Raw genomic sequence first — 19,262 nt, forward strand, 5'->3', positions numbered from 1 at the left:
ATTAAAAAAAAATATCGCAGTGAAATATCTTACTCAAATTTTTTTCACAGATACCAGATAGCTCTGGGTACGACCCTTGGTGGAGGTCAGATCAAACCATTCTTTGATATAGACTTGTCAGAGGGTGTTAGGTCATATACTATTGGTGGACTCAACCTTAAGGGCTACAGAGTGGTATGAACTTCTAAATAATATTGTACATAGTCAAAACTGTTAGTTATTTGGATTTTGTTGAGTAACCATGGGAACCAAGATTCGAGCTGGATCAATGGAATATATTCCAAAGATAATGAATAGACAGGCAAAATAGACACACACAACAAAGAAAATGAAATAACCAAAATAATACATACAAAGTAGGATGACAAGATATTGGTGATACTACATGTATCAGAATAGTAACCAATATTTGGCTGTATTTAAGAACACTAAAAACAATCATGTTACTGATAAATGAACTTATTCATTGTAATTGTTTGACAAAAATTGATCTCTTGAATTTCAGGTTTATGTGTCTATAAAAGGTATCAATGGAGCTGGACTGACCAGTGTAGCTACATCTAATGGACTGTACATGTCATATCTCAGTCAAGGCATGGATGCACTTAGTCATGTTGGAGTTTTTGATGTTCTAGAAAACTCCATTGGTGATGTGTAAGTGTAGATATTTTTTTACTGCTTGTATAGGGAAAAAGTATGGGAAAATTTTCCTGCCATTTTTTCCATAGTTCATTTGAACTAATTTTACCTATCAGTATCTTAGAGTGACAAACTTTACAAACTTTTTGATGGTTATTTGTAAAGGTAATTAGGTATAAATACTTTGAAGAGTAATCAAAGGAACCAAGGTTATAGCGGTAATCAAAGAGTAATCAAGGGAACCAAGGTTATAGTGGTAATCAATGAGTAATCAAGGGAACCAAGGTTATAGCAGTAATCAAAGAGTAATCAAAGGAACCAAGGTTATAACGGTAATCAAAAGAATGTAATCCAGGGACAAAGACCAGACATGGAAAACAGACACACACAACGAAGAACATAAAGTAACTAAAATCATACATACAAAGTAACAAAAGTAAATGAGCAACTTGGACTCTCACTAAAAACTGGGAGCATGGACCAGGTGCACTGGTCCAATAAAATATCTGTGTTTTGCTTCTTTATGTGCTTCACTTTTTACAATTTATGCCTGATTCTTAGACAGGGAAGTATTTAAAGACATTGGCAATTCAAGTTAACATGGGAACATTAAAACTACAAAAAAAATTTTCAAAATCAAATTTTCCTTTCCTTTATTCTTTTTTCACATATTTTCGTCTATAGCCAATTCCAGTCTAGCGACGATACATACAGAGCATCATGGGATGTGTCAGGTGATCCCTGTCCTGCCACCAGCTATGAATGGAAGATCCAGAGGCTTGATGGTAAAGTGATCCAGGATTGGCTTCCCATGAATTGTAAGTAACTTATTGTCCATATCATCAGAGGTTCTTATTTGTTTTGGAAGGAACCTTCATTATTAGGATTGCCTTGGTCTCCATCTTTTAATCGTCATGCAGATGATTTTGTTCCTTGGTAATTTTACTTATATTTACCACTTTGACCAAACGATGGTTGTACTGTTGCATTAATGGAAGCTAATATCAACCACTGGTAATGCTGATGTAGCTTAACTGTATGTTAAGTCAGTTTGGACTGAGGAATAAACATGGAGTCATAAAGTTGTACTCATGTTATCATGGGCAGGACCTTTATAACTAAACATAATCTAGAAAAATCTGTGTCAAGCATGACATGATGTCAGCAATTTTGAAGAAAACAATGTAATATGAACTTGAATATTGATAACTAATAAATCAGATCTATTTATGTTTTTTTATAAAGGGTATATGGTGGCACAGTTGTTGCATTTCTTCATAACTGTTCCCTTTTTTTAATTTACTGTATAGCAGGCAATTTTTGCTGGATGCTTATTTTGGCTTACTGAAGCAGTTTTTTCTAAAATAGCCAAATGTTTACTCTGGGCTAAAGTACCTAGTACACCACATAATATCTCACAAAAATCTTTTGTATGCCTTTTTGCTTTGGTCATCTCAGGGTAGGGTACCAAGTCCTGGAGGTCATGGATTCAAACCTGTGCTGATTCACACCAAAGACTTTAAAATTGGTAGTCACTCCTTCCTCAAACGCATGGTAATTAACTGAATGTAATGAAAACGGGTTGCTTTGAGTCAGAATAATGTTTCTGAATGAGGTGGCATGCTTACCTGCAGGCTCTTCCTTCTAGGAGCTAGTAACCAGCACAATAAAACTCTGGCTCAACATGTCTGACTAGTACAACACAGGTTGTGATTGATTGGTAAATCGTTCTTGTCCTGAACTGCCTGAAACATCTGCCATTAGTTGTTAAACCATAATCAATCAATCTAGAACCTATTTAATTGGACTATCTATATGAATTGCTTTTTGTTTTCAGTGGAAACCAAGGGAATGACTGATGGTCTAGGCTTAGAGAATGGCAAGATGTACTACTCACTGGTTAAGGTGACCAATGCCCTAAACTTCACATACATCTTACGATCAGATGGTGTCACAATAGAGAAGAACCCACTATTGCCTGGAAAGGTCTTTGACGGGGATATCAAAGGTTATGACTTGAACTTCTTGCCATCAAACAAGATTGTTTATGCTAACTGGGATGGATTTGGTCTGCCTGCTGATGCTATGAAACAAGTAGATGTTCAATCAGGTATTAGACTTATGTTAAATGCTTGTAAGGAGAGTTGATTTAATGTAGAAGGCCTGTGTGCAACAAGTTGAAGTTTTCTTTTAGTTCTTAGCAGTAATTAGATATATATTTATCTTTGCATCATGGTGAAGGGTGATAATGTTGTTGACATGATGTGTTAATTATTTTTTATACGCCTGTTAAACTTGAGGTAGCCATGATAGTGCCAAATCTTTTGTACATTTTTGGGGAGAGGGTGGTATTTGACAGGGCTCACAGTATTTCTAGTTGATCATATAAATTCATTACAAGCATAAGGACAAGTTAAATGGTCAATCATGTGCTTAAAGATCTTTGTTACTGATAGTTGTTGCAGTTGACAACAATACAGGAAAAAAATTGCTTTTTTCATATAATGATATTACTGAATTGACAATTCAGTGAATAATGTTCTAAAATCCACTTGTGAATCTCGATGATTTTAAGCACATATGAATGAATGAATTTGAATTATTCTTTTCAAAGTTGTCAAATTCAAAAGATATTTTCTGGTTTACCGTACATACTTTGTCATTATTTTTAAAAAGGTAACCCTGGTCTACAAGTTGATGAGACATTGCTTGCTGAACAGGATCCCAACCAGGAAGTTGTATTCTATGAAGTGGCTGTCGGAACTGACAGAAGATTCCCTAAAACCAGAGATGACGTCGTGCCATTTACAAATGTCTGGTTGAACAAAACTGCAATATTTTATGACCTTGAGTTGACCCCTATTGCGGGTATCTACTATTTCACTGTGAAGGCATACAGTGCCTCATATTCTGTTGCCACAGTAACATCCAATGGATTCAGAGTTGGATATGATGGTGGAGTCATAGGTTAGTTCCATTTTTTTGTGTTGGTGGCTTTTTTCATTTTACTCCAACTGTTAAAATGTCAAACATACTTATAAAGTTAAAGTCATATTGAAATTTGAAGGTTGTGAGGTGTTTATTATTTCAAAGCACATATTGCCTTCATTATAAAATAAAATTTGCCTCTGTATTCTAAACTATAGAAACTTGTCACTTTCATTTACAATTTGGGTACCTCACTAATATTTTTCTTGATTAATTTTGAAGTTGGTGACCTCGCATTAAAAAAGACTCATTGCTGTTACTTCATATAGTTTATAATTATGCCCTTGCTCAATAAGTTTGAGGCATATAGTGATGTTCATGTCTGTCTGTTATGCTTTGGTTTCTGGATGTTCACTGTATGATTGCTCAAACTTTAACTCTATACATTCGACAATAAATTATGTCCACTATTAGTGATGCATCTGTTGTATTTATTCTTCTGGAGTTACGATCTCTTTTTCAGTGCAAAAATAAAAACGACTGATTATCTGTGATGTCTATATCTTTTTTTCTTATATTTTACTTCAGCTGGATCTTTTGTCATGAATGACTTTGTGTCAACAGACAAATATCTGGATGTACAGTTTGAAGGCTTTGAATCACCATTAGACATACTTATGTATTATGTGGCTCTGTCAAACAATTCTGATGCCAACAGTACAACAAGCTGTAAACCATTTGTAAGTAGTTAACTCCTCTATCCAAGGGAGACAATATCTGTCTGCTTCCAAAGAAAAAAATGCACTGTATATTACATGAGAAGCCTACTAATGATTTTTAGAGAAGAGGGGAAGTAAAACAATGTTTTTATTTAATTTATTCACTTTTATCAGTTCATTTTTACAAAAGGGAGGGAGGATTCCCTTTTGCATCATAATGTCATACTCCAGTTCCCATTGGGAAATTAGCTGCTAACCCATATTTTCAAAACGTAATGCCTTGTTATAAAGATTTGTTTGTAATAAAATAAACTAGATTACAGAAGAATGTTTCTAATAGCAGACTTACTTTGGGTGTTATGGTACAGGTATTAGTCACTGTATGGATGTATTGTTTATGGATGCAAGTATTTAAGTATGCAGTAATAAATCAAACTTTAAAAAAAAAATCATATTTTTTTTTAGATTGATGGAGGTGATGCAACAGCAGAAGAAAAAAGTAGATTGTTCACAGAGTTTGCTGTAACTAATATTAACAAGTATACTGTGTACACACTGACAGGCCTCAATCTACAACAGGGGCAAACATATTATGTGTATGCTATGGGTAAGTTAATGATTGAACAGGTTTAAATGATATCAGGTATTTCAATTGTTCTGTTTTAAGTAGCAGACTTTATAAGTGATTCATGTATGTCAAAAACCAACTAAGTTCACCTATACTTCCTATTAAGATACAATAACAGACCACATAAACAGTCTTAATGTGTCTTAATTGGTTTTTGCATATAAAACTTGTATAGATTTTACATGAAATTTGCTTTTTACAATTGTTTTTGTTCTTGATTTGTTGCAAAGACTTACATAACGTAAAAAAATAGTATATCTAGATGAAAAAACTGTGTCTGTTAGCTTATTTATATTATCGTCAGTCGTTATAGTTGCATGGTATATATTTCTTTCTTCCAGGTACTGACAAGTCAGGTGCATGTGGTATGTCTGTGCACGAGTTCATTGTTGATGTCACACCTCCAGAAAGAGGCAGGGTTAAAACTGGACCATACTTTGATATGGTACGATTTAGTATTTCTTAACATTAAACAAAACCTAATAATTATCAATATATACATTGCAACATAACCAAAAATTAGTGGGTATTATATTCTTGTATCTATTTCAGGAACTCAGAAATTCTTTTAAACCTTATTCAGATTTTAGGTGTCTGTAAAACTATGTTAAATTTTACCCTTATTGTTGGTCCTAAAATTACTAATAGTTTTCTTAATAAACTTTTAAGTTGGTGACTGGTATTAAAAAAAAAGACTAATCATAACCTTGTAAATATCCCACTGGCTGTCTGTTGAAAGGGGAGATAATCCATCTTTCACACATTTAGAACATAGTTATTTACATCTGTAGATCCTCTCACACTATTCCTCCATAATAAACATTTCATTGGATTTTAATTAAAAGCTTTATATAAAGGATTGGTATCAGATATTTTTTTGAACTTGAGTTGTAAACAGTTGGTTTCCTCTAATTTGTTAGTAGTGTGGCCTAAAAATGTGTTACATTCCAATGTTAATCTTTCTATTCTATATTGTAGCCTGTGACATACACTGCAGATAATACATCAGTCTATGTGTATTGGGAGGGCTACAGAGATAATATATCTGACATTGAGAGTTACCAGGTATCACTATGGCGAAATTCATCATGTGCCATGAACGGAGATACCAAAATGGTGGTTGACTGGGTAACATTGTCCAGTAACTATACTGACTACAAGTTCATTGATTTATTTTTAAATGTAAGTACATGCATTGTTCATTGGCAGATCCAGGGGTTGCCACGGTATCTGGTTTGAAAATTTTGTGCATTTTGTTGACAAATAATAATCCTGATTCCCTGTTCATTTCTGGAACCCTTTTGCAAACTCTCTAAATACAGACATGTCAATATACAATGGCTGTTGAATAAAGATTAATTTTGTTTGTATCAACTGTTTCAGATAGAACAGAAATATGAAGAAATGTTGTTTAGTTTAAACTCAATTCATATGTGCTCTAAGGGAGCATTAATGGTTGTATTATCAGCCGGTTTCAGTATACATATAGCTATAAAAACTATCAATATCTGATTTGTGCAAGTAAAATAGGGAGCTAAAAAAATAACATTGTGACAGCATCATTCTCATATATACTTGGTAAATGCAATTGAGAACTACACCAGTCTTGGAAAACATTCACTAGTTTTGATAATTATCAAATCTTAGCTTTTTCCAAGATAGGGATGGTCGAAACATGGCACCCAAATGTTTACAAAAGTGACGTGATCAGGTTATCAATACCCGACTATTTGACCCAGACATTTTATACCATGACCCCCCTCAGACCCTTACCAAAGCGGGGCATTTTAACCCATACTTATTTCAGACCATGACATTACGAGAATACATAAGGACAGTTAAACTGTATATCTTAACAAATACTACTATTTTGGAAGTTTGGACCAGGGATGACAAAAAATATGAAAGAACCTAGGAGTTTAAATTCATATGTATTGAGAGCATTTAAGGTTTTACCTTCCTCATGTTATTACCATAAAGTTTAGTAAGTACATGTATATTAGATTCAAAAACTGACCTGAGCACTGCAAAACTAATTAACTTTTAGTCACTCAAGATCCATTGTAACTCAAATCAGAGTCATTAGATTTTATGACTTAATAACAGGGACAAATTCTTTTTAAGAGATTAGACTAATTAAAAATAGATAATTTGCCTTCAATTATCTTTTCCTGGTGTCTTAAATGTGTTACACCGTTATGTAGGAGTCTGAGCCACTGACCGTTAAATTCATCATCACCAACAAAGCAGGCCTATACATAACAGAAGAATCTGTTCCAGTACTAGTGGACCAAACACAGCCAAGTCCAGGAAAAGTCATTGATGGACATGACTTTAAAACAGATAGAGTCTGGTTCAATTCACCAAGCCTTGTCAAAGGTAGGTACAAATTTATTTAACAAAATATATTCCTGAAATTTATAAAACTTGTATTACAAAAATACAACATAGTAGTCATAATCTCACTATAGAGAGTGGTAGATTTAATGGTATATCCAGGGATAACAGAATTTGTACATTTTGTAATTTAAATGATATAGAAGATGAGATGCATTTTATTCTCAAATGTCCAGTTTATCAAGGATTTAGAAACTTTTATTAAGCCTTACTATTGGAGAAGGCCATCTATGTTTAAATATATTCAGTTATTGAGTTCTAATAATGTAACAGAATTATGTAACATGAGAAAATTATATATTGTGAATAGTTTGTTGGTTGGTGTATTGTATTGGAGGGTACAAGTTTTTTTCTTTTCCCTGCTTTGGAGGAGGGGTATGATTGTTTTACCTACAGAATGACTTCTAACTTTCTCTGCAAACATTTGATATTTTGACACAAAAATGCATTATAGAAAGATGGCTAAATATGTCCTTGAAAGAGTGCTAGACAGGAAATTAAATAGTCAGGGGATTAACATCCATAATGGAAAGAGTAATTAAGGGAACCAAGGTTATAGCGGTAATCAAAAGAATTTAATCCAGGGACAAAGACTAGACATGGCAAACAGACATGCGCAAAGAACATAGATTTGCAAAAGGAAATTGTGTATAGTAGTATGGTAGCTGTCGTTTTAAACAAAATGTGAAGTGAAATTCTTTTTTGTTTAGGTTCATTATTGCACCTTGCTACACCATTTGGTCCGGCGTGTCCAAACCGTGCAATCTCACTTACCAATGACACAGGGTGGATGATACTTCAGCAGATAGGTTTCCGTGACCCAGCTGGGGCCAACTGGCCAATCAAAATGAGAACAGAGAATCTTGGTCAAGAAATTTACGATGATGAAATTTGGATCAAGATAGCTAAAGATACCAACTTAGATATGATATACTCGGGAGGTTATTATAGAAAAGCTGACTATGAGTTGGGAGGAGAGTGGCAGGTAATGGATTTTTTATGACTTATAGTACATGATTTTGTAGAGAACATTAGTAGTGGTTTTAGGGGTTAATTTGCATTTTTTCGATTAAATGCTCGTTAAGGGCTAAGTCAAATTTGATGAAATTCATTGGCATTCCTTATGTCAATGACTAAGACCATAGCCACAAAATTTGGAAATAGAAGTTAGAAAAGATACTTCCATATTTCTTTGGTCGCAAAAAGAGGTTTCATTCCAAGAATAAAGATTTCATTTATTGCACGTATACCTTTGTTATCATGTAGTTTCATGTAATTTACTGATCTTTCAATGTCACATTTCTTTTAGGCAACAATAAAAGCTGCAGCTGGTAATGGATATGCTGCCACTTCGATGATGTTATGGGATGGACCACCAGATGGCATTATGCCATACAACTTTGTACCAGAGGCTGACTGGGCTTCAGATGTTTGTTATTGCTGTTTTGAGAATCCTATCCCTGCTGTAAGTTTAGTTGTATTCAGCCCTAAGCGTTGAGAATCCTATCCCTATATTTACAGAGGGATTTCAATTTCCTCTGTCCTTCTCAATCACGAAATAATGTGAAAATTTGATTACTGCAAATATTTCTAGATATACAGAAGAGGATTCATTAAGCTGAAGGGGTATTTACAAAAATTAGATTAAAAAACAAAGGATTTCTCTTGAAAATCTGAAGTTTAAATTATTGCAATTCTGTTTAAATTTTTTCTACATTTATTATTGCAGTCATGTCCATGTAATTGTACAGACTATTTGGCTGGGAAGTTCGGTAATGGAACTATAGTAGTGCCATCTACACAAGCACCAGAAATCGTTGTCAATACAACATCATCACCTTACAACATTGTAGAGAATCCAAAAGGTGGCGCTGTCACCTCTCCAATCGATCTGTCAAAACAACCAGCTAGGGCATCTTGTGGAATGGAAATTTTTGCTGGTTAGTTATGCATGGTCTATGTGTTGTTAAAAGAGTTTTCATGTCATGGAAGTTGGTTTACATGGATTATATTTATTATTCCTATAGCCTTGTTTACAGTTAACATATCTGTCAAGAGTTTGTTTACTTACTGTGCCTACATAGCTGAAAAGAAGATACAAGTTTTTTGTTTAATTAATTCATTTTGGAAGTGTGACATTGTTTTTGCCCTTGAAAATTTGAAATAAGTGCTCCATTTTTCATTGAATGTGGAGGTATAGAGACAAACTTTCAAAATTTATGATCATCCAAAGTTATCTTTTACTGTATTTATTTTCTTTCAAAATTTCACACATATACTCTATCCAAAAACTATTCAGGCAAAACTTCATTGGAGTAAACCAGATATATTCCATTCCTTCTCTCCAGAATTGGAGAAAAGAATTGCATGAAATTTTGAGTTTTCATAATTCTGTCCACAAAAATTGTCTTGCTTGGCTTCCCTTAGCATTTAGCTATATTTACAATCTCCCCCAGCCTGAAATCTTTATTCTGCTTCTGTTAATGAACTTGTGTATTTATAATTATAGGCCCTGACCCTCACATAGTAACTTGGTGTAGAGTGTTTAATGATACATTACCTCCACAAGCTGTTGAGGACATCCTAAACTTTGACCCGTCAGCTGATTACCACACCTACAAGATATCAGTAGGGCCAGAAGCAGATGATCCTGTCAATGTAAGTATTGCATTGATGATGATTTGTTGAAAGTGCAACAACCAAATGACAAACTAAGGGTGGCAATGTAGCCTGTAATGTTTCTGAATTATCATGGGTTTTTAAACATGCATGAAGCACCTCCCGTCTGATTTTATATAGACTGCTACTTAAAATCTCAATATAAAGAACTCACATTATGGAACTTTACTGATGTTGCTTTTTTTCAAAATTGCAAAAAAATTAAATGGACTATAATGATAAAATCAGATTAATCAACTCTTGCAATATTCTCTTAATTGATAGTGCATAAGTGCAAGTATTTGTGGTTTATGTCAAACAATTAATTTTAAAGAATGAAATTAGTTGCTATTTCTGAATACAAAATACCAATCATATATAGAGCAAATTTTGATATGCTGTTCATGTGAAATGATGAGTTGAAGTCATTGTACAGGGAAACCTGTCTAAACCAAATCCTAAACAATCCAGGCACCTGTCTAAAACTAAATCCTAAACAATTCAGGCACCTGTCTAAACAAGACACTTTTTAAAGTCGCTTTTTATCAATTGTAATGTGTTTTGAACCTTGTTAAACCAAACACCTGTCTAAACCAACACATGTCTACCAGAGGTGTTTACTTGTACAGATTTTCCGTATTTTCTATTAATTTTGTCTGTACATTTGATAAAATTATAGAAAGTTCAGGATTTTATGGATCATTTCCATAGAAAACTGAAAAATATGGGTTGTCATCAATCAATATAAACAGATTTGGTCTACATCAAACACCTGTCTAACCAAACACCTGTCTAAACTGAACCTGACTAAACCAAACACCTGTCTACACCAAACCTGACTATACCAAACACCACTATAAACCGAACATGACTAAACCAAACACAACACCTGCCTAACCAAATACCTGTCTAAAACAAACACCTGTCTAAACCAAACACCTGTCTAAAACCAACACCTGTCTAAACTGAACCAACTTTTAAGTCCAAAAGAATTCAGTTTAAACAGGATTCACTGTATGTGAGTGAAGTTTTTAGGGGGCTAATTTCTTGTTTCTTTACTTTTTGCTAATAGGTATTGATGCAGCTTCAATTATTTGTCATGAAGTATGAAAATAATTTTTTTTTTCCTTTTCAGCCCACATGGTGTTTCTATGTGTATGTAGATAATGTATTCTTCAGTAAAGTGTGTGGAATGAAACAACTGAGCACCGACACTAACCTTGTCTTCCATGTGTTCAATAAAAATAATATAATGCCACCAACGAACGACACATTCAATCCATTCTCTACCAAAGCTTTCTTCAGGAATGTTATCCTCCCTCCAGCACCAGGAGCTTACTGTAGATATGGAGCCCCATTCCGAGGGGGAGAAAACCCTATTGTAAAGTATGAGATTGGTATTGGTTCAACCTCTCTTGGAACTGAAGCGGTGCCATACCGAGAAATGATAACACCATGTTTGCCATGTTATAATTTCTGTTCGCGGTACAACTGTAATGCCACCTGTGATGCTGATTTACATGTCCTGTACCAGTTTGAGATGAAGGACTTCTATCTAAATGCAACCAGAAAGGAGGGCAATGAAACCCTTAGTGTTGATTATTATCTTACAGGTATTCTATATATATGTGTATATATAGAAAGGTCTGAAAAATTCCCAACGATGTAAGAACTGTCAAATTTGCTGGATTTTGTGCAGGCGGTGTTGCCATAGATGTCACAGTGGTACGAGTTTGAGTCCCGCAGAGGGAAGGACCAAAAGTTTGCATTGCAAATTTGACAGTTCTAACATCGTTGGGAATTTTTCAGACCTTTCTATACGTTTACATATCTTCCCTGTATCAATTTTTTTACTCCTCAGGTTTTATCCATTTCGTAGTGTAAATATTTTTTCCCCAGTGACCCACTCTTTTCTTTACATAATTTCATTAAACACCTTATAATGTTATTTGTGAAATTTTATGAAATCCTTTTAATTTTTTCAGGGTTTTTAAAACCTACTAAGACAAAACCTATGGAAAATCTAGATAATTTTTTTATATCTCAAAAACGAGCACATTGATCAATTTTTTTTTTTATATTTACCTATAATTACCTATATGAAAGATCTCAATAGAATTTACAACCCTTTGAAATCCTTGTTATTCTGAAATAAAGTAGTGAACGTATTTAAATCACGTTATTGTTGAATACAGTTAACAAAATACGTGTACATTAATTGTACCCATAATAAATCTGAGCCCTGTCTATACCAGACATTTTTCCTGTTATTTGTTTCAGTGTCATGTGAACCAATTTCAGACATTATTTTCTAACAGAATACGCTACTGTGAAAGTACTTGTATTCGTGGGTACCAATTTTTTTAGATTAAGAAACAATTATCAGTTTGTAGATTGTTGAATTCGTGGATTTGACATCTCTATCATACAAATGAGAAATTTCCTCTTTGTTTGGAACCAAATTTCGAGGTTTACCAAACCCACAAAAACCTCAAAAATTAGTTCCCCACGAATAATAATACTTTCACAGTATTTCAGATCTAGATTTTACAGTTATGTTTCTCTTTTTGCGGTTAATTCATCAATTTCCACCATTGCTGTTTGAACTTGTCTTAACACAACAAAGCCTTGGGTCATAACTAGATTTGGTTGACAAGTTTTACTGTATCTACAATAAAATTTTTACATCTCTTTATTTGTCCCATTTTAGTAAAAGCAGTATTAGGATCAGGAGCAACAGCTGTAGTATCATCTAATGGTTTTTATATTGATGAATCACCACCTATCTATGATGGAGAAGCCATGACAGAAATTTACATTGATGTATCACAAGGGGCATTCACTCCTGTCAAATACCAAGCTTCCAACAGTACAATCAAAGCTTTCTGGAGGTGTTATGATGATGAAAGTGGTGTTGTGGTTAGTATTGGTTTGGATACAAATTGATTTAAGAGATGAATCCTTTTTTCATTTATAAGTATGTTCAAGTATTTATGATGTTTTTTTTTTAATTCAATGATCTGTCAATGATAAATTATGGTACACTACTGTCAAGTTGTTTCTCTATTCAATATTCCATGTGTATCCGACTCAGACCTGGGAATTGCTCAAAAATCCTTTGAATAATTCTTATTACTGTCTTTGACACTGGGTTTTTTATGGGTATGAGGTCAGGATACCTTATTGAAGTTCTGTGTCAGAGATTGTTCTACTTGAATAGCTCAAGATAAAGCAAGGAGACTATAATGAGGAATAGAATATTTATAATCTTGGAACAAAGACAGAACAAGTACACCATTAACTATAAAAAAAACATAGACAATAAAGATGAATGAGCAACTTGTACTTCGCTGAAAACTAGGAAAATTTGCCATGTGCACTGGTAGGGTATTAAGAGTATGAATAGGTAGTAAAATATTCAAATCAGATTCTTCATTCAATGGCTCTTTGATATAATTTTACAGGAAAATTGGTGGGCTATAGGTCTGACAGTTGGAGGTACAGAACTTCAGGACTGGGAGTCAACTGGCACCAACCAAACAGCTATCAACAGTACATTAGAAGGGATCTTAGAACATAATACAACATACTTTGTCTCGCTGCGGTGTGAAAATGGAGCAGGACGAATCTTAGAATACAATGATACTAAAGGTAAGTTATTTTAAAGATAATTAAGGTCAATTGAAAAAATAATTCTTTCCTGCACCTAAGTATACAATTTATGAGCAGTTTATAATGCAGCCAGATGTAAAATGAAGTATGGTAACAGAAAAAAAACATTTCATTTTTGGCCTTAAATTTATATATTAACATCTGGTAAGATAGATAAAAGATACTTACATGTACCTGAACCAATTCTTGCAGCTATAATTGCGATCAGTGACCAATGAGCGATAAATATATTTTACAGATTCCGTTTTTTTTAGTTTGTCAATTTTTATATGTATTAACTTACTGTAATAGATTTAAACATGAAATAATTTCTCTTATTCAACATTTATTCTATTTTTAACAAAATACAATATGTGTATTTAATATTTTAAACTAAAGGTATACAGTCAAACCTCGATATGTCAAACTCGGATTAGTCAAAATCTCGGATAACACGAACTAATTACAAAGTCCCAGCAAAACTCCCCTTACTCCAATACAATTTTACCTCGTATGACTCGAACTCTGATGAATTGAAACCTCAGATAACTCAAGGTAATCAATCAGTCCCCTCGATAGGACTTCAAGGTTAATTAACCCTGATGTCTCGAGGTCAAATAATTAGTCAGAAAACTGATTGATTTATTACAAAACATGATCGAAGTGTGTTTTAACAACAATCAGCGTGGCTTTTCAAATTGATTTGTTGACACTCATTATGGTTTGATTTGTTTATTTAATTAATTTACAATTGCGCATGTTGTTTAAAGAAGCTAATTGTATTAATAACACCTAGGTATATACACTAACAATGATATCGGATATTTTGATAAAAAAAATACAGATGAATTGTAATGGTATCTAACTATTTAATGAAATATCAAAGAGACAATAGTAAGGGTATTTCAACGACTACATTTATTTCGCTAGTGAATTTGAAATTTTATCGTAATAATGTAGAGCACATGGTTTGACAATACTCCTGACTGTGAATCAAACAAAGCAGCATGTTATGAACTATGACGTTTTTGATGTAGAAAAAATAAAAAGGAAATTTCACTAAAACACTTGGTGCCCGTTCAGTATTTCAAACATGATATACAACATACAAAGAAAAAATATCTTCCGATATGAAACACAAGACATTACGAAGTACCGTGTAAAGTGAAGTACATGTACAAGCACAACAAATGATGTAAATACAGAAACAATCATTCACCAAACTACTTGTATTTCGGGTTTATCCTCGACCTCGGATTACTTGAACCTTGGATAACTCGAATATTTTTGCATGGTCCCTTCGTCTTCAACTGTATTTAATATGGTATTATTTTGGATTTGTTTTGATGGAAATTATCAAATTTACATGAACCGATCATATGTCAGTTTACATAACAAAACTGTTACCACATTTGTCACCGGTCAGTGGTTCTCCATCCATCAGGGATCAATCAGTCAGCATTCATCGATCCATCAAATAGTTGTGTGGATTGGCTCACAAACTGTATATATACCATGTAAACTTTATAGGTTGTAATATTGAATCTGAACGGACATCTTAGTCTGTGATAGGATTCTGAATATTTTACTCTCTCATGAAGTTGAAGAAAATCTATACTAAATTTGTCAGCTTTGTCCTCAACATAAAACAAGCTTTTTAAACAGGAACCATAACTATGTATCAAATTGACAGGTGTCACTGTTCTACTGATTCCGCCTGTCGATGATGTAAATGCCACTATTCCGGGAGCTGCTCCTTTATCTGCGGATGTGGAACCAAGTGATGCCCTTGCCAGTAATGATGGAAAAAAAATAGGAATCAGTTTTACATTGAGTCATGATGAGTCCGTTAGACGATATGGTGAGAAAAATACTTATTAACTTTAAGATAAACAATTGTAATATTCTTGTGAGATCTGTCTGTTACCAGAAATAAGGTAGCGCTTCAGATAGGTTACTGCTGAAAATAGATATTTCATTTTTTGGAAATGAACTACAGACTAGCAATTTCTTTTCTCTTGGTTTCCTTAACTCTACATCTTCTACTCGAGTGTAAATGGGTCATGATTCAAAACTTATTTTTTGTGAAGAGTAATTAAAGTTTGTTATTTTATAAGGAGTACATAAAAGTTGTTATTTTTACTAAAAAATGTTTTGTTCTGATGCATAAGACTTTAGCAATGAATAACCTAATATATTTTTTTTTCAAGAATTTAAAATATGGTTGAAAATTCAGGCCAAAAGTTGATATTATACCTGTTAACATTTGGAACTGTTAATATGGGAGATTCTCCCTCATTTACACTGTCTCATGTGGAAAATTTTTTAAGTAAAAGCAAATTTTTATGTAAAAGTTCTATTATTTAATATTTTACATAGAAAACATATAATTTAAACCCAAAGCCTCCCACAAATCTTACATATTTTTATGGGAGAGTCTGATTTTTTTAATTTATTTTGGGGGAGTTAGCAGGTATGGATACTATTATTACATACTATTTCTATCTCACATTTGACAAATCTATTACAGACTTGTGTATAGGAACAGATGAATTCATGGATGATATTTTCCCTTGCACATGGGTTGCCTACAACAGATCAGGTGTCATTATGATAGAGAATGGTTGGATCACATTGGATGGAATCCAAATTCGACGTTTATCAGAATTCAATCCAAGTAATGCTGGCATGTCCATGGAGTATAGAAATAACAACTCTAACAATGTATTCAGCATGGAGCCTGGACGAACATTGTTTATGTCAATGAGGTTATGTAACGAGGCTGAGCTATGTACAAACAAATCAATGGGCAGTGTCATAATAACAAGTAGTAATACTGACCTGGAAACATCATTGGATGGTCAGGCTATCACAATATCTGTCACTGGAGCAGGGAATGGAAGAAAGAAAAGAGCTGTTGGGACATGCAGTGGTCTGAATATTCTAACACCTAATAGTAAGTTTTATCTGTAGGTTATGATGGTTGAAATATTCACCTTTTTTCACATTTTTTACATTTTGTTTTTATATTTTTTTTTAACAGTACCAAATAAGTTCATAGAAAACAACCTATGTTGTCCAACCAAAGGGCTTGTTACAAATAAAATTTAATTATTTCATGATAGCTGGAATAAAGTAGTCAGTGCATTAAAAAAAAAACAGAGATAGGCATAAGGGATGTTAAACCTATTCCCATCTAGCAGCACAATATATTTTATAGGTTTGTAATTACTATACATCAACACAGCGGAATGGAATGCGGATAATTGGAAAAATAATTTAAATGCTTTGGTATACAAACCAGTTCAGTGTACAGCATTGTTTTGTTTTTGGAATTCTGATGGATGGATTTCGATCTTTATAGTAAAACTAATCAATGTGAAATGCCTTTGATATGTAGACAATTAATAAAATATTAAAGCACCATTTTGAAAGATCAGTCTAAATTCATTTTGTTCTTCCAAATACCAATGTTTTGTTCAGAATATAAAAACAAAGGAGACAATTTACGACTGGTATGAAAATAAAGACATAATGGGTTTATAGCTGGAATTTAAGTGATACTTGGTGAATATCTGCATTTTCAAATCCTTATTTCACCTTCATGATTCTTCAACCACATATCCAAGTATTTCCTTTCAGACAAAATTTCTTTACTGCTTAAAAACTGAATTCCTCTTTTTAAGATAATGCCTGTACTTTTGATTTTGCCTATCTCCAATTGCCTGCCATTCCTCAAATATAGTCTGTGAGTTTAGAATTTATAAACAGTTTATACCCTAATTATCTGATTATTGTATCTCTCTCTTTAGATTTGACAATTGGACAGAGTGTTACCTATACAGAACTGACACAGAATGAGATCACGGCAACGTATGCCTCAGCTGCGTCTCCAGATTTTGTTCCCTACATTGTTGATCCTGCTACCACAACAGACTTAGTGGACAGAGTCTTACATAGAAGGTAATGGTCATGCTTACATCAGACTAGAATCGCTTCAACTTTTTTAGCATACATAGCCCAAAGGCTATTTAATTTTTATTCAGTAATATTTTAGGTAATGAATTTTCCTATTGTGAAGTAAGATTCATTATGGTTAATCAAAAAAAAAAAATCTCATAAAGTTAACTATTTGTTAATGTACATTGTTTGCATATGAATGAATATTGAACACATGCATCCTTATGGGTTATTTTATATGTAGATTGTATGGAAGCAGTGACTGTGTCTTTTCTCTTGTGTCAGTGGGTCATATTATAATGCCTGGGCCAGTATTAATGACCTATCTTGACTCTGCTGGTCCAGGACCACATGAACAGGGCAATAGGACTCTTCTTACACACTGGAATCCAGGTAAATCATCTGAAATTTACATTGTTAGTAAATTTTTATGTTTTTTCATGGGTATCAATTTTTTATGTTTTTTCATGGGTATCAATTTTTTATGTTTTTTCATGGGTATCAATTTTTTATGTTTTTTCATGGGTATCAATTTTTCGTCATTTTCATATTTCTCTGTTAAATTTATTTTTTTAAATTCAAGGATTCATTAGAGCTTCACAGTTTTCAATGAAAAAGTTTCCATATTTTGGGGAATTGGAACTTTTGCTTACACTAAACTGTGAAAAAAGTTGTTCCTCAAGAAAAATTGTTATTTCCCAGCTGACTGTAATTAATCCCTGAATTTGTTAATTGTTAGCATGGTTTAAGCTGACTGCTTAAGTAACAAGTAAGTTGATATTTTTTAGGAATTATGAATAATTGTGCTTATTTTACCTTTGGAAATATTACAGATACTTAAAACAATATTTGAAAATGGTAATTCTATGAAATCCTATGACAAGCTGAAACAAAGCATCAAATAATTTTTACATTACAGTGCGACAAGTATGGGAGATGACAAGTATGTCATGTGAAAACGAGACCGACACCGAGGTTTTCCATGCTGATGGTACTGTCACTGTTAAGGTAAGTTTTCTCCTTCCTAGTTTTAGGTCACATGACATCAGACTTGGATTTAATTGGTTAATCAGTGTAATTTTCATTACTAGAAGTCCGACAGAAATAGAAATCCTTCCTGGTAAATTCTTATTCTGAACTTGTGTTCAATGTAAGTTAATGCAACCTCATTAATAACAATTTATTAAACATTCTTCAAATATTAACCCTTTAAACACATCATGATTACCATATTAACTCTTTAACACATCATGATTACCATATTAACTCTTTAACACATCATGATTACCATATTAACTCTTTAAACACATCATGATTACCATATTAACTCTTTAACACATCATGATTACCATATTAACCCTTTAAACACATCATGATTACCATATTAACTCTTTAACACATCATGATTACCATATTAACTCTTTAAACACATCGTGATTACCATATTAACTCTTTAAACACATCATGATTACCATATTACTTCAGGTTTGCAATACATGGAAGGATATTACAGAGGGTGCTGTGAATGATTTGTACTTCCGACATGAGACAATGTTCTCTCTAGCAAATGCCGCTGCTTCAGTTATTAACTCTGTACCAAGACTAGATGTTCCCAGTATGGTTTATATGGCAGAGGACTCTGGTGAGTTGCCACTCATTTTATTACTGTATAACAGGTTTAC

The 19,262-nt window shown here is 33.3% G+C and overlaps 1 protein-coding gene across 2 annotated transcripts in view; it reads left to right on the forward strand.

Moving 5' to 3' along the window:
- Positions 1-19,262, forward strand: part of LOC148600973 (uncharacterized) — a 169,015-nt gene that overhangs the window by 142,917 nt on the left and 6,836 nt on the right. For both annotated transcript variants that reach the window (XM_088555206.1, XM_088555207.1), the window contains 23 exons: positions 51-174; positions 506-654; positions 1,324-1,457; positions 2,477-2,749; positions 3,316-3,606; positions 4,156-4,307; positions 4,752-4,893; positions 5,256-5,359; positions 5,893-6,096; positions 7,119-7,293; positions 8,022-8,296; positions 8,621-8,776; positions 9,041-9,251; positions 9,821-9,969; positions 11,105-11,582; positions 12,680-12,888; positions 13,434-13,620; positions 15,314-15,481; positions 16,151-16,576; positions 17,433-17,583; positions 17,825-17,973; positions 18,500-18,588; positions 19,066-19,222. In XM_088555206.1, coding sequence (XP_088411332.1) covers positions 51-174; positions 506-654; positions 1,324-1,457; positions 2,477-2,749; positions 3,316-3,606; positions 4,156-4,307; positions 4,752-4,893; positions 5,256-5,359; positions 5,893-6,096; positions 7,119-7,293; positions 8,022-8,296; positions 8,621-8,776; positions 9,041-9,251; positions 9,821-9,969; positions 11,105-11,582; positions 12,680-12,888; positions 13,434-13,620; positions 15,314-15,481; positions 16,151-16,576; positions 17,433-17,583; positions 17,825-17,973; positions 18,500-18,588; positions 19,066-19,222 — 4,553 coding nt within the window. The remainder of the gene's footprint in view (positions 1-50; positions 175-505; positions 655-1,323; positions 1,458-2,476; positions 2,750-3,315; positions 3,607-4,155; positions 4,308-4,751; positions 4,894-5,255; positions 5,360-5,892; positions 6,097-7,118; positions 7,294-8,021; positions 8,297-8,620; positions 8,777-9,040; positions 9,252-9,820; positions 9,970-11,104; positions 11,583-12,679; positions 12,889-13,433; positions 13,621-15,313; positions 15,482-16,150; positions 16,577-17,432; positions 17,584-17,824; positions 17,974-18,499; positions 18,589-19,065; positions 19,223-19,262) is intronic.

This window comes from Perna viridis, chromosome 12, assembly GCF_037379345.1.
Source record: "Perna viridis isolate PV_CMFRI_1.1 ecotype Kerala chromosome 12, ASM3737934v1, whole genome shotgun sequence".
NCBI classification, from domain to species: domain Eukaryota; kingdom Metazoa; phylum Mollusca; class Bivalvia; order Mytilida; family Mytilidae; genus Perna; species Perna viridis.